This window comes from Dromiciops gliroides, chromosome 6 (genome assembly GCF_019393635.1).
Source record: "Dromiciops gliroides isolate mDroGli1 chromosome 6, mDroGli1.pri, whole genome shotgun sequence".
NCBI lineage: Eukaryota > Metazoa > Chordata > Mammalia > Microbiotheria > Microbiotheriidae > Dromiciops > Dromiciops gliroides.
This window is the reverse complement of record NC_057866.1, coordinates 48,308,022-48,324,049: the sequence shown is the minus strand read 5'-3', so window position 1 is coordinate 48,324,049 and position 16,028 is coordinate 48,308,022. Positions and strand designations below refer to the sequence as shown.

Here is a 16,028-nt window from a genome sequence, read left to right as displayed (position 1 = left end):
AATTTAAAATAATGGCTCATGTTGAATTCTGGAATGGTAGTAGCAAAAAATGTTAGAGTGAGACATTTTTTCAACTTAGGACAACTTAGGTCACAGAGAGATCTGTTACATAGGGATGGAGACTGGCCTCTTTGGATGAAACACGAGTAGTGGGACTATGTAGTGGTGACAGAAGCAACAGGGGCTCTCAAGCTAGAAATAGTAGGGAGATCTGGAAATTATTCAGGAACAAATGCTGTTTGGCAACTCCATTACCTATACCCATGTCTGAGTCATAAGTTCAAGAATAGTTAAGTTCACTTAAGAGAGAGGGAGAACCCTGAGGGGCAGTATTGCTTTTGGTCACAGCAATACTTTTAGTCCCAGTAATACTTCTAGCAATATCTATTGTGGTTCCAAGAGATCAGAGACCCTTCCTGGGTAAGTATCAGAGTGATACTAGGAGAGCAGTGACAACATCTATCAATATATCACACCATCTTGGAAGCACTGAAAATGTCCAAGTACCCAAAACTAGCTCTGAAAATAGCAGTACAAAAATGCCTAATGCTTGAGACAGTGCCTCACCCTTATGCCCCCATGCTGGGAAAAGAGCCCAACTTTAACACAAAGTTGAAAATTTTTAAAAATGGTTGGAAAATGGGCAAAAAAAAGAACCTGACCATAAACAAACTACCATAATGACACGGAATCTCAAGACACAAACTCAGAATAATACAATGAAGTCAAAACATCTATAAGTAATGCCTCAAAGAAAAATGTGAATTGGATTCAAGTCCAACAAGAAGTCCTAGAAGAGCTATTTTTTTTTCCTCAAAATCAAATAAGAGTAGTAGAGGGAAAACTATGCAAAAAAAGTATAATTAACACCTTGCTAAAAGAGGTGTGAACATATACTGAAGTATCGCTTTAAAAAGCAGAATTAGACAAGTAAAAGCTAATGAGTCCACAAGAAATCAAGAAACAATAAAATCAAAGTCAAGAGAAATAAAAAAAAATAGAAGAAAATGTAAAATAGTTTTCAATGGAAAAATAACTGACATGATCCAGAAAAGATAACTTAAGAATTTTTGGACTAACCAAAAGCCATGATCAAAGAGTTTAGACAAATTATTTCAAGAAATTATCAAGGAAAACTGCCCCAATATTTAAGAATCAGAGAATAAAGTAGAAATTGAAAGAACCTACCAGTCATCCCTTTGGAATAAATTCCAAAATGAAAATTCTCAGGAACATTATATAACCAAATTCCAGAACTATCAGGTGAAAAAGATGCATATATACATACATACATACATACATGCTACACACACACACACACACACACACTCACTCACACTCACTCATAGAAATATATCTTGCCCAATAGAGAGGTAGGAGGGTATGGGGTTAAGAGAAAGGAAAGTAATAAAGGGAGTGTGAATTTTTAAAAAGGCAGTGGTCAGAAGCAAAACAGACTTTAGAAAAGGGACAGGATAAAAGGAAAGAGAAGAATAAGCAGATGAAAATAAGATGGAGGGAAATACACAGTTAGTTATTATAACTGTGAATAGGATGAACTCACCCATTAAAAAGAAACTGATGGAGGCAGCTAGGTAGTGCAGTGGAAAGAGCACCGGCCCTGGATTCAGGAGCACCTGAGTTCAAATCCAACCTCAGACACTTGACACTTACTGGCTGTGTGATCCTGGGCAAGTCACTTAACCCCCATTGCTCTGCAAAAAAAAAAAAAAAAAAGAAACTGATAAGAGAAATGGTTAGAAATCAGAATCTAACATGTTGTTTAAAAGAAACTCAACTGAAACAGAGACACAGAGTTTAAAAAATGAGAACAGAATCTAGTATGCCTTAGTTGCCATAAAAAAAGGCAAGGGCAACAATCATAATCTCAGAAAAAGAAAAGTAAAAAAGACCTAATTAAAAGGGATAATCAGGGAACATACATCTTGCTAAAAGGAACTGCAAAATGCCAAATGGCACTGCATCCAAATTCTTAAAGAAAAAGTTAAATGAATTATAGGAAGAAATAGACAGTAAAACTATACTAGTGTAGGACTTCAATTTTCTCCTCTTCTGACCACTTAAAAATCTAAACATAATATAAATTAGAAAGAAGTTAAGGAGATGAATAGAATATTAGAAAAGTTAGATATGACAGATATCTGGGAAAAACTGAATGGAAATAAAAAGAACTATACATTTTTCTCAACTGTATATGGCACCTTCACAAAAAGTGGCTGTATTAGGGCATAAAAAATTCATAACCAAAGGCAGAAATATAAAATACATACTTTTCAGATGATAAAATAAAACATATATTCAATAAAAAGCTAAAGACACAGATTAAAATTAATTAGAAACTAAATAATCTAATCCTAAAGAATAGTGAATAAAAGCACAAATCAAAGAAACAATCAATAATTTCTTAAAGAGAATGATAAAAAGGAGACACAGAATTTGTGAGATGTATCAAAAGCTGTACTTAAAAGGATATTTCTATTTCTAAACATGTACATCAATAAAGAAAGAATATATCGATGAATTCAACAAGCAATAAAAAACCAAAAAAAAACCCCTAGAAAATGAACAAATTGAGAATCTCCAATTAAACACCAAAATGGAAATCCCCAAAATCACTAGATATTAATAAAATTGAAATTTTAAAAAGTAAAGTAATAAATAAGACCAGAAGCTGATTTTTTGGGAAAAAAAAACAGTAACATTGATAAACCATTGGTTAATTTGATTTAAAAAAACATATTATCAGTATCAAAAATTAAAAGGGCAAATGCACCACAAATGATAATAAACTTAAAGCAATTATTAAGAGTTATTTTTGTTCAATCATATGCCAGTAAAACTAAGTTAAAATGGTTGAATGTTCACAAAAATATAAACTGCCTTGATTAGCAGAAGAGGAAGTGGAATACTTAAATAACCCTATCTTCGAAAAAGAAATTTAACAAGTCATGAATGAGCTCCCTATGAAAAAAATACCAGGACCAAATAGATTCACAAATGCATTATACCAAATGTTTAAAAACAATCCCAAAACAAGAAAAGCTATTTGCAAAGAGAAAAACAATGTACATGATGACTAAAATAACGTAGAGATGACAACATTGAGAAGTATTAGTTTTCTTAACAATACAGAAGCTAATTTTTACTTTAGAGGACCAAGACTGAAGTGTTCTTCTTTTGGGTAGACTAAAGTTTCAGGAGGAGGGATACATTGTAAGTTGTAAATGATGCTGAGTTAATGCATTTTTCTTAATTTTAATTATTTTTACAGGAAAAGTTGTATTATTAGGATAATAAGTAGGGAAATGATACCACTTTAACAAAGGCATCAAAAATGTGTGTATTTAAAAGGATGAGCATGCTTAGATGAAAAATTAATAAGTATATATGAAATCAGTGGCAGCAAATAAAATCATATATGTAAAATTCTTTTCAAAATTTAGAGAGCAATTTAAATGATAAATATTATTATTTTAATCATCACTATTACTGTTATCATTATTATCTCATTCAATTAATACAGATGCATCCCTTCAATGGTTTCTATCACTCCCCATCCATACTGGTTCATATTATGTGATTCTTGTCTGTGCCGTCCCACAAATCCGTGACAATGATCGGCCAATATGCTCAGGGCCTTCCTCTATGTGCTTTAACAATTCATGTGTGGCTTTGTAACATACAAACTATTCATCTCTCATCCTTCACTTTCAGTATAACTAGTGCCTTCCTCGTTTTCTACCAATATCTCAATAAATATGGCAATAACTTTTACTCTTTTTTTCCTATACAAATCATCCTTGGTAATATACTGTGGCCTATTTGCTTATGCGTACCACATACCTTTCCTTTGCCTTAGAAATCCTTGAGGTTCCAGAAATTATTTCAGACCTGTTTACCAGGCTGATTTAAATTTAATTTGAGGTCTTCTGAAGAAAGAGGCTGAAAAAAAGGAATGTTTTCCTTGCATTTAGGAATAATATACAAATTCACCTATGGAAAAACTGAAGCTTTATATTGAGATTTTTGCGTTTATCCTGTTAAGAGCTGATTTAATAATGCATTGCACCTCCGAGCAATTTCCACTTATGGGTGTTTGGTTCACAGGTATGAGAAAAGGCTGTTGGCTGTCAGAATGAGGAAGCTTTGAACAAGCCATGAACATATGGAATATGATGTCCTCCACTTTTACCTTAATCCTATAAATTAAGTACACTTTAATGGGCTGAGAGTCACTCTAAAGGTCCACTTCTTCCTGTCCAGTGGACAATCCATTAATATCTTATCTAAGAGATAAAACTCTCCTTGCAATATAACCTCCCTTTTTCCATTAATTAACCAATATGTGAATTTAAAGGTCAGAGTAAACTCCAGACTAAAAATTGTTCATAAAAAACAAAGGAGGTGTCCTAGGTCCCGATTCTTTTGAAATATCTGTCAGAGCCTTTTCCTGGTACCTTAATCACTGGATGGGCATTGCCTCAGCCAAACTGAGACTTGTGAAAGGCCTTCGCTTAAAAGGCTAAGGTGTCCCACTGCATCCTGAGCCATCTCCAATTATCCCAATAATATATCTTACCACTGGACCCAGATGGCTCCAGAGGAAAAAGTGAGGCTGGTGACTTTGCCCAGCTCTTCCTCACTCAAAGCTAGTTCATTACAAGTCAGGGCATCTGTCCCAGTCCTCCTCTAGAAGGAAGGACAATAAGCAAAAGCAATGACAAATGTTAAGGTGTCATGTACTCTCTTTTTCTTGCAGATATTGATGAATGTGCCTTAAGGACCCACACCTGTTGGAATGATTCTGCCTGCATTAACCTGGCTGGTGGTTTTGACTGCCTTTGTCCTTCTGGACCATCCTGCTCTGGGGACTGTCCCCATGAAGGTGGTCTAAAGAGAAATGGTCAAGTGTGGACTCTGAAAGAGGACCGGTGTTCTGTGTGCTCCTGCAAGGTAAGGACAGATATGGTGCAGCTGACTGTAACCGTTTGTTTTGTGTTTGTTTTTTGTTTTTTTCTCTATGGCTAAATGCCCTGGGTAGCTAGGTGGCACAATGGATAAACTACCCAGGGCTGGAGTCAGGAAGACCTCAGTTCAAATCTGACCTCAGACACTTACCAGCTGTATGACTCTGGGTAGGTCACTTAACCCCGTTTGCCTAACTTTCCCCATCTGTAAAATAAGCTGGAGAAGAAAATGGCAAATCTCTCCAGTATCTGCCAATAAAACCCCGAGCAGGGTCACAAAGAGTCAAGACATGACTGACAAAACGACTGAACAAATGTCCTATGTTCTCGACTCAGTCACACTCCCACAGTTCCTCTAAAATCCTTGTCTCATTTTAGACTGCAGTAAAGTTAATGATGGTGTTCAGCCGCAGACAAACCAGCTTTGAATTTGCTGGTCTCCAAAGCTGAAGTGTTTTGTTAGAAGGAGAGTGATAGGCTCTGGATGGAGAAAGCAAATGGTCTTCCTGCTGAGTAACTTGAAGTTTAGTTAAGTGTGCTTGCATGGAAGTCATAATGAGCTTCCATTCCACACTCCCACGGTCTGATTAAAGGGGCTTTTTGCTTTACAAAATTAACTTTAAAAAAACTAGTTTACTATAGTAAGAAATATCCTGAAATTCAAAACCCAGAGTTGTGCTCTGTGGAAACGTAGGGACTTCCATTTTGCACGAGTGATTAATATTATTGTTTTAGGTAGCCTAGTAACTGATGTCTTATTTATTATTCTCAGTGCCTGGCTATTTCTTACACTAAATTCTTTGAAATTGAGTTTAATGCTTATGAAAATAAATAGTGTCATCGTCTGGTTTTGCTTTATGTTTTAGAAAATGAGCCTATTAAAGTGTTTTATTTACCAGCATTTCTTTCTTTTTTTGTTCATCTTCCCTATTTATTTCCATTTGGTTTTACATTACTAGAGCCCTGGCTTTGTATTTTTATATATATGCTGAGTTCTTTTGCTTTATAGGCATGAAAGCATTTAGCATTAGATGCGGGGGGGGGGGGCACTTGCCACTTGCTTCAAAAATGTACTACAGGTCTTCTTTCCAGAATCCAGACTTCCATTCACCTCCAAAAAGAGGAATGATAGATAAAGTTGTCAAGAGACTGAGATGTCATCAAGCTTTCCCTCTCATCTTCATTCAGGCCACACCTAATCCTCTTCAGAGAAATAAGAATCTCTTGTTTTTAAAGATTTTAAACCATCAGAGATTTAACATAATTTCAGGGTGGATCTGGAGATATTTGGCCAGGAGAAGACTCCTGGAAAAATCATGTTAGCTATCTTGCTTTTTTGCCACTAAGGGCAGAACTCAAAACAATTCATCAAAGTAGCAAAGAGACAAATCTAGGCTTAAATTCAGGACAAACTTTGTAACAATCAGAACTCAAAAGTCAAATGGATTTCCTCAGGGATAATGGATCCCCCATTATGGAAGGCCTTCAATGAAAAGCTACATTACTAATTGTCAGATGTGTTGTAGTGAGGATTCATTATAGATTACAGAGTGGCCTACTTTCAAAGAGTTTACACAGTAACAGAAACGGCCGCTCAAAAGTGTGGAGGAAAATGGAAGGTACCTTTCTATAACTAACTGGTGGAGAAGTAAAAACAGACCAGAGACTGAGCAAGAAGTGAAGAGAATAGTGTGATTGGGGCCACTCAGGATGTAAAGATCATGTTTGGTTTTACTAATCAGTGATCAAGGAAAGGGGAGAAGAATCACAATCTTCTAAAGAATAAGTGGCTATGTTTTTAAGTCAGTCAGTCATTCAAAAGGACTACCTGAAACACACCTACCCTAGTGATGGGCATTACAGAGCCCTGGAAAAGGGATGAGACAAGGGCCTTGTTATCAGGGGGCATAAAATTGAGGAGATCAAATAAATACATAAAAGTAGAGTAACTAAGTGATTAGTAATAGTAAATACTTATAAATTAACATTAGTAAAATTAGAGTAACTAAAGGATATAGTATTGAGTGTCAGTAAAAGAGAAATTGCAAGAACATTTACTATCAATTCCCAAACCACATCCTCCTCATTTCCCTCCCACCACAATTCAGTCTCTTGTCCCAGGGTCTCTAGCTTTCACTTCTTCTTTCCCAGAAGCACTCCCAGGCTATTTCTAAACTCAGCCCCCCCCCTTTTTAGCTCCCCTTTATATTCTGTTTTGCTCTTTAGGACAGTACCCAGAAGTGATTAAACCCGCGATTCCTTTTTTTAACTTATCTGTTCAAGAGGTGAGAGATCGGTGTGAATGAGAAGCAGCATAGTATGAAAGAAAGAGAATTGGCTATTGAATTAAATGTCCCGGGTTCAAATCCCAGATATGCTACTCACTATTTCTGTAACTGTGGATAAATTATTCTATCCATCAAGATCAAGATCTCTTACCCTAAAATTCATGGACCCAGGTCATGGATAGGGTTCGGGAAGTGCGCAAACTTGGTTTTAAAAATTATATCTTTATTTCAATATAATTGATTTCCTTGTAATACAAAGTATTTCATTTAACACATTAAAAAACAATATTCTGAAAAGGAAACTATAGGCTTCACCAGACTGGAAGAGGGGGTAAGGATCATTACAGAAAAAAATATAAGAAAACCTGCTAAAGATCTTATCTCCTCATGTGTAAAAAAGAAGGGTCTAGAAGAGAATGTCCTCTTTCAAATATTTGGTCCTCTGACCTAGATTCAGAGAAAATATGACTTGATCTACCCAGCCTCAAACTTAAAAGAATGATTAGACAACCAAGAAAAAACATGCTTAAATCTTTTTTTATCATCACCCATGTAAAAGAACCTGGTTAGTAGCCTTTTAACTATACTCACTGCTGAACCCAGAAACCTCCACAAGTTTTCTATACCTAAATTATGGAGGAGGTGAGAAATGAAGAGTTTGCCCCAGTAAAGGTCTCACTGGTGCTAAATAATATTTTCTTTTCTGGATTTTATCATTATTTGAGCCAATGGAAAGACTGGGGGCTTCTCAATCATTAAAAATTCTCTGAGCTTTATTAATTAACCACATTCATTACTCAAGTAGCCTGAGTTGATATACTTAGCTATCATTTGGAGAATCTCCCCACAGTCTTAGGAGAATTACTTTAAGGGTGCTTGAGGAGATGAGTATTGCTTGAAGTCATATGTTGTTGATCTGCCACCTTCATCATTAATATAAGAGACAAGCAGAATTTTAATAAATAAATCCATCCTATAGTTGCGGTGTATTACCCAGTTTGTAATATAGCTTTCATGTTGGTGGATAATTTGGTATATGCAAGAAAGGAAGCCTTAGATCCAATTCTTTAGGTCATCTTCCCAGGACAATCATTTTTTTTTTTTTATTTCCCCACTCTTCACTTTTGTGAAGTTATTGGAAACTGGAAATTATATTTTCAATTATGGATAAAAATTTATTTGGGGCCACGTAAGGCATATAAACAGGCAATTAGAAACCCATCAATTCTGAAATGGAGACATTCCAGGAGGGGTGACAGATAGAAATGTTTTCTTTGGAATCGTAAGGCTAGGATGCCCTTGTTATTCAAAATTAGGGAAAATAGGGGCAGCTAGGTGGCGCAGTGGATAAAGCACTGGCCCTGGAGTCAGGAGTACCTGAGTTCAAATTCAGCTTCAGATGCTTGACACTTACTAGCTGTGTGACCCTGAGCAAGTCACTTAACCCCAACTGCCTCACCAAAAAAAAAAACAAAAAAACAAAAAACAAAGTTAGGGAAAATAATCCAGCTTAGCCATGGCATTTGTTATATATCACATGGTTAATGCTACATATTAATACATCCAAAATCAAAGTTACTTTTCACTTACAGAAAAGGTACTTTGCTTCTTCCATTTCCTACATACAATTGTAGGCACCAATGTCATGAATCAGTAGCAAAAGGGATATTGGTATATAATTACAGCCAGACATGGGCTGGCACTTGAGTTGGGAAGCTAGATTATATGTGGACAACATGTTTTTATTCATTAAGCGTAGCTTAGATTGCCTTTAGGACATAGAAGAATGGGGAAAATAAAACATTTAAACACTTGCCATGTAACAGCCAAGTGGAAAAAGTCTCTGCCCTAAATGAGTTTACATCCCAATGGACAAAATAAAAGTAATTATAAGAGAGTAATGGGCTGCTGGGAGAAGAGTCGCTCCAGGAGAGCTGATTGATACGTGTTTTCTGGGAGTTATGGTGGTATTAAATGGTTCTGTGCACCCAAGGCAAAGGTTGTAGAGGAAATGACACATATGCAGTGGCAGATGACAAGATGCCCAGGATGGATAATTCAGTGCGACTGGAGTCATCTTCTGGGCTTGGCTAGATATAGTTGGCTAAGCCAACGTGCTCTCACTTATCATTCCGGACGCTTGAGCTCTAGGATAAGAGTTCCAAAGCTGAGGGTGTTAAATTCCCAAGGAACTGGGAACATTGTTTCTGGAAGGTGTCAGATGTATAGGAACATGGGCATTTCTATACTAGAGTGGACCTAGTGGTCTTTGAAACTAGCATTTTAGGGGCAGCTAGGTGACGCAGTGGATAAAGCACCAGCCCTGGATTCAGGAGGACCCGAGTTCAAATCCAGCCTCAGACACTTGACACTAACTACTTGTGTGACCCTGGACAAGTCACTTAACCCTCAGTGCCCCGCCCAAAAAAAAAAAAAGAAAAAAGAAACTAGCATTCTGGGAATGACAGAAACTCCAAGGAACATCTTAGTTTTCCTCCTTGACACTAATGTCAACGGTCTGGTATTACTTATCAAGAAACCACCTATGGCTCTTTGATTCATATATTTGACCAAACTTTTAAAAAACCCATTCTTATTGTTCACCATAGTATGGTGGCTAGACCTCTGGCCAAATTTCAAGTCCTGCCTCTGACACACTATGACTACATATAAATCGCTTAATGTTTTACTGTTCCAGGCAATTCTAGAAGTCTCTTCATTGAAGATAAGTTAATGATCTGCATCAGTAGAGGCCGTTTTACACTGATAAAATCAAAGGATAAGATTTAAAACGAAAAACAAACTTGAGAGCAAAAGTTTATCAATACATTTTTTTGCCCATAACGTGATGTTCACTTCACAGTGAGACAAAGGAATGCAGTGAAGTAGGGTTTGGGAAGACTCATTAGAGACCTTCTTGTCCAAACCCTTCCTTAGCTGGTGTTGGAACCCTGTTCTCCATTGCCGAATCTCTGGTTTCTCACTCCCATCTTAATCTATGTGTTGCCTCTTTATAGCTTCCTCCGTTTGGGTACAAACCTGTGCCTTGACTTAGGAGTTCCAAACCAGATGGCAGTTGTAGAAGATAGTTTGAGACAGCCAATTAAAAATATTCTACTTGGGGGGGCAGCTAGATGGCGCAGTGGTTAAGCACCGGCCCTGGATTCAGGAGTACCTGAGTTCAAATCCGGCCTCAGACACTTGACACTTACTAGCTGTGTGACCGTGGGCAAGTCACTTTACCTCCGTTGCCTGCAAAAAAAAAAAAAAAAATATTCTACTTGGGTAAAGGATTAAACATAACCACTTTAATCAGATGCAAGGAAGAAAGAACAGGTAGGTCTAGAGGAGGCAATCCCTATTTTTTTATAGTTCATTTTTATTTTCCCAGTGCAATATAAACTATCTCCACTCAAGTTCCCTAGCTTGATTAAAACCTTTTCAAATTCTTTGGAATAAAACATAATGTTAAGCAATCTGAAGTATGTGTATTATTGTGTTGATGAGTCAGTAATAAAAAGGGTAATTTATAACCAAAACCTTCTAATTTTCATGGCATAATACATTTTTTTTTATTTTCTGGGAAGTTCATATCCTCGTTTTTTAAAATTCATAAGCAATTTGGTTATTGGGAATCTGATTAATAGTTTACAGCTGAACTTTCCCCATGAAACTATATAAACATTTAGGAGTTATAGAAGGAGGGTTACTTGGGTGCATCCTTGGTATATGAAATGGAGTTGTTATGATTGCCTAGTTTTCGTTGACTAGACTAGAGGTCACCATCTAGGGCAAGGCCAGAAATCAATTAAGATGAGAAGGAAGGTAAGGCAGCGTGAGTAAGCCTTGCAGTTTTCCATGGTTTGCTGGTGTGCTGAGCCACTGCATTTATATTCTCTAGGCTCCTGCATAATTTTCATGATTAAAAAATATTTTCTTGACAGTTAACCTATAATTCAAAAGATGATGTGAACAGAAATATTACTTTCACTTTAAAGAAAAAGAGGGGGGTGACTTTTTAATTTTCATGTAATTGATGAAATGTGAAATTGCTTTCTTTTGGACTAACCCCAGAGGCTAGCAAATTGTTTGTTTTAAATCAGGAGGAAGGGAAGACAGATAATACCCAAGATGAGTCTACATTTTTGCAAAGTAGATAGCAACAACTCTGATAGGCCATCATTAATGAACTTTACCACTAATAATTTCTGTGGCCACATGAGTTGCAGAAGCATGAGATATTTAGCCATAAACATTTGCATGTTGACTTTCTTCTGATGCTGTAGATAGTTATCTGTAGCCCTGAGGCTTTAGGGCACCGAATGCTATGGTGACTCTTTCTCATGGGGCAGCTTTAGATCATTTTGGTCCTTCATAGCCTAGATGATTGTTCTCATGTCTTTGAGCGAATCCCCAACAGTGGTTCTACCCAAAGTTGTGAAGGCTCTCTTTTCCCTCTTGAGATACTCATTCGTGGATAACATACCAAGATTCATATTGTCTTCCCTGACTCCTGGGACATGAGTCTTTTTCCAGTTATACTAGGCAAAGGACTTAACTTCTGATTAACCTCAAGCAAATCTCAGAGGCTACATATGGTAGACCGGGTTCCAATCTGCATGACTGAAGGGAATGTTCTCAGTGGGAGCTTCCTATAACAATGACTTCAGAGGTCTACTTCCCTTCCCCAAATATAAAATAACAGCTAGTCATTGTATAAGGCTTTAAGGTTTTCAAAGCACTTTACAATATTACATCATTTTATCCACACAACAATTCTTATGAAGTAAGTGTGAATGTTGTGTTTGTGGGGTGATGACATGACTTGCACTGAACTGGATCTAAGTGAGGCAGGGCTGTGCAAGGTCACCCACCTCACTCTCTCCTCCAGAGCTATCTGAGTCCAGTGGCAAGATAATATATATATATATATATATATAATCAGCACAACTGGAGATGGCCCTGTATGTTTAAGGACATTGGGGTTAAGTGACTTGCCCAGGGTCACACAGCTAGTATGTGTCTGAGGTGAGATCTGAACTCATGTCCTGACTCCAGGGCACCACCCAGCTGCCCAGGTGTGAATATTATTATCCTATTTTAAATATAAGGAAACTGGGGCAGAGAGAGGTTAAGTGACTTAACCTGAGTCACAAAGCTTCTGAGGCAGGATTTGAACTCAGGTCTTCCCAACTCCAGGTCCAGATCTCTATTCACTGCAATAATCTTTTATATAATTTCTTGCCTACAAATCTTCACTACTAATATAATAGCCCATACATCCCAAACATGTGGCTTTTCACTGTCCTTTGGGCAGCTAGTAACTTGTGTTTTTCAGATATTTTCATTTACCATGATTTGCTGTTGTATGTTAACACAAAGAGGTAACGATTGGTTTTGTTGATGTTGTTTTTATTTTTTTTAATTTTTTTTAATTTTTATTTTTTTTAGTGAGGCAACTGGGGTTAAGTGACTTGCCCAGGGTCACAAAGCTAGTAAGTGTTAAGTGTCTGAGGCCGGATTTGAACTCAGGTACTCCTGACTCCAGGGTCGGTGCTCTATCCACTGCACCACCTAGCTGCCCCGATGTTGTTTTTAAATATGGTGTCTGAACCTTTCATTTCATTAGTGTGGAAAAGTCTAGGTTCTCCCTCCATTGACACAGATGAACAACTTGACTATAACTTGTGTGTGGTCTTAGAGTTGCCTACCAATGCTGAGGAGTTAAGTCATTTGCCCCTGACAGCATGGCTAGGAAGTGTAAGAGGCAGGATTTAAATCCAGATCCTCATGACTCTAAGATGAACCTTCTATAAACAGCCCCGTGTTGTCTTCCCCTCAGAGCATAGTCCAATAACCTTATGTATGTGAATATTTCCCAAAGTCAAGTCAACAAATAATTATTAATAGTCTAGCATATGCTTGGCCCTGTGCCAAGAACTGAGCATTCAAAGAATAGCAAAAGCTGTCTCTGATAACAGAGAGTTCATAGTCTAATATCATCCTGATTTACTATTCCACTTCCTCCAAAATATTCAAAACAAAGCCTGAGCTAATGTGAGTTTTCCTCAGTTTTTCTTGACATCTCAAAGACAGCATCAGAATACATGGAATTTCCATCACTTATTCCTTCTTCACTCTCATCATGTAACAGGCCCATCTGTTTTTGCTCCACAACTTTCTTTGATGGTATCTTTTTATGCCCATTCTTCCCCATGGTTCCTTGACTGTCACATATTGCATGTAACTTGCCCACCCCAACTATGCTCATCTCCACTGCCCCCTAGGAAATACTTATTTTAGATGAGAAAAAATGGGCACCTTCAAGAAACTTGTTATTGTTATTTTTAATGCTGCACAATTTTTTAAATTATGTGTATACCAATGGACAGGCAATCCATCCTACTATGTGCAGATTATTTGACCAGGGAGCCAATCTTGTGAATGACCATGGATCTCCCTAAAGGGTTCCCTAAGATAGTGCAATCATCATAAAAAGAACCAGCTGGAGAATGTCACCATCAGTAGAGAGCATTCTTTCTGTTTGGTTTTTGCATAGGACATCTTCTGTGACACTGGTTTCCTTTCATAATTATTTTTCTTTGATATATCTCTCTTAATTTGGTTTTTGTTGTTGTTCAGCCATTTTTCAGTTGTGTCCAAGTCTTTTTGACCCTATTTTGGGTTTTCTTGGCAGTGATACTGGAGTAGTTTGCCATTTCCTTCTCCAGCTTTTTTTTTTTTTAATTTTTTTCCGGCTCATTTTATAGATAAGGAAACTGAAGCAAACAGGGTTAAGTGGCTTACCCAGAGTCACATAGTTAGTAAGTGTCTGAGGCCATATTTGAACTCACAAAAATTAGTCTTCCTAACTTCAGATCCAGCGCACTGTGCCACCTAGCTGACCCCTTAATATGTCTATTGTATAGCTATTTAAATAAATAGCTGTGATTTGATTTTAACATCTGCATGAGAGAGAGTTTGTTAGAGGAGAGCCCTAAAAGCTGTGTTTTTGTCATGCTCGTACCACCACCTACTCCAGGGTATTTATGACCCTTCTCATGAAGCCGTCCTTCATGTATTTGGACCCAAAGCTGCCCTTTACATATCTTTCTGGTGAGCTGGGCCAGGGGCAATTAAATTCTTGCCATCATCTGGAACTTTTCAGAAGTATCTGTCATATCTCCCTAAATCAGGGGACCAAATGATGTTTTGTTGAAAATATTGAGATGTTAGATAATTATGCATGTATTGAATCTCCCACATAATCAATATGAATCACCAAGTAAGGATAAGACAAGTGTAATGATATAAAATATTACTTAACACAGAATTTAAAAGTTGGAATAGGTTTTCCTAAGCTTTTTAGAACCATGACCCCACTATGTTAGATTTCTGCAGGTAATACTTAACCCTTTTGGCGGGGTGGGGCAATGAGGGTTAAGTGACTTGCTCAGGGTCACACAGCTAGTAACTGTCAAGTGTTTGAGGCCAGATTTGAGCTCCGGTCCTCCTGAATCCAGGGCCACTGCTTTATCCACTGAACCAACCTAGCTATCCCCAATACTTAACTTTTTCTGAACCTGATACATATATGTGAGTATGTATATGTGTGTGTTTCTGTATGTGTCTGTGTGTATATGTCAGACATAGCATATGTATACACACACGTGTGTGTGTATATATATGTTTATGTCTGATATACAACCTGCATTACCTTAGGTACATCTCTCAATCTTACAGTCTTCATTTGTAAAGCGAGGGGATGGGGGCAGGGGTGGGCTTTAGGGTCTCTGAGTTATTCCGAGCTATAGAACATTTTTCCATGACTATTTAAAGGGAAGTGACAATTTTTTTCTCAGGGATTCAATGATAATTTCCCAACATTAGCAGTACTACTGTTCAAGCATGGAGTCTAAAAATTAGAATCAAATATCACCTAGGACTGAAAATAAGAGGCCTTTGATGCACTTTCTGCTTGGTTAGGCATGAAAGCACGCAAGACGAACCTTCCTTCCAATACATGAAAACTCTCTCCAACACAGTGTGGCCATTTCATAAGCAAATGAAGCTGCAGGGAGTCTTGAAAAGCAGCCAGAGTAGAAATTTTAAAAATCTTGGAGGCTTATCATCTATCCTGGTTCAGAGTGTGCAGGCGTGGGGAAGGTGCTGCTCACATCACCAGGTGACTGTGAGAAGATGATGATGAAAACAATGATCATAAAAGATGCTACAGATGGTAAAAGTAAACCCAGAATAATGATGATGGGACTATTGCTATCCCTTTATAAGCTGGTTTTATGAGCATAGTACTCCATAAGCTATTTTCTCCTAGGTATATGAAGCTTTGGTAGGTGCTACCAGGATTAACTTGCTACCCAAATTTGTCTTGAGATCAGCTAGTGTATGTTTAGAGAGACTTATAACTAGAATGTTGGCCACCAAGTAATGATGATTTAGGGCTATGTATACTCACAGACCATGAGCTGAAAAATGCATTGAGAGAGGGAGCTGGGGAAATAATTATATTATTAGATCATTATAATTGAAGTTACCATGAAGATAATTGTGGTATTGGCGATATGGATTCCATTGTCTAAGAAGCTCAGCTCCTTATGATGTCTAACAATGATATCTATTTTTTTTCTCTTGAATTAATAGTTAATGGGGTTAAGAGACAACTGGTCGGGGCAGCTATGTGGTGCAGTGGATAAAGCACTGGCCCTGGATTCAGGAGGACCTGAGTTCAAAT

The 16,028-nt window shown here is 37.4% G+C and overlaps 1 protein-coding gene across 3 annotated transcripts in view; it reads left to right on the top strand.

The window, feature by feature from the left end:
* The window catches only part of NELL1 (neural EGFL like 1), a 909,424-nt gene that overhangs the window by 876,572 nt on the left and 16,824 nt on the right, over positions 1-16,028 (top strand). For all 3 annotated transcript variants that reach the window (XM_043971020.1, XM_043971019.1, XM_043971018.1), the window contains one exon: positions 4,781-4,974. In XM_043971020.1, coding sequence (XP_043826955.1) covers positions 4,781-4,974 — 194 coding nt within the window. The remainder of the gene's footprint in view (positions 1-4,780; positions 4,975-16,028) is intronic.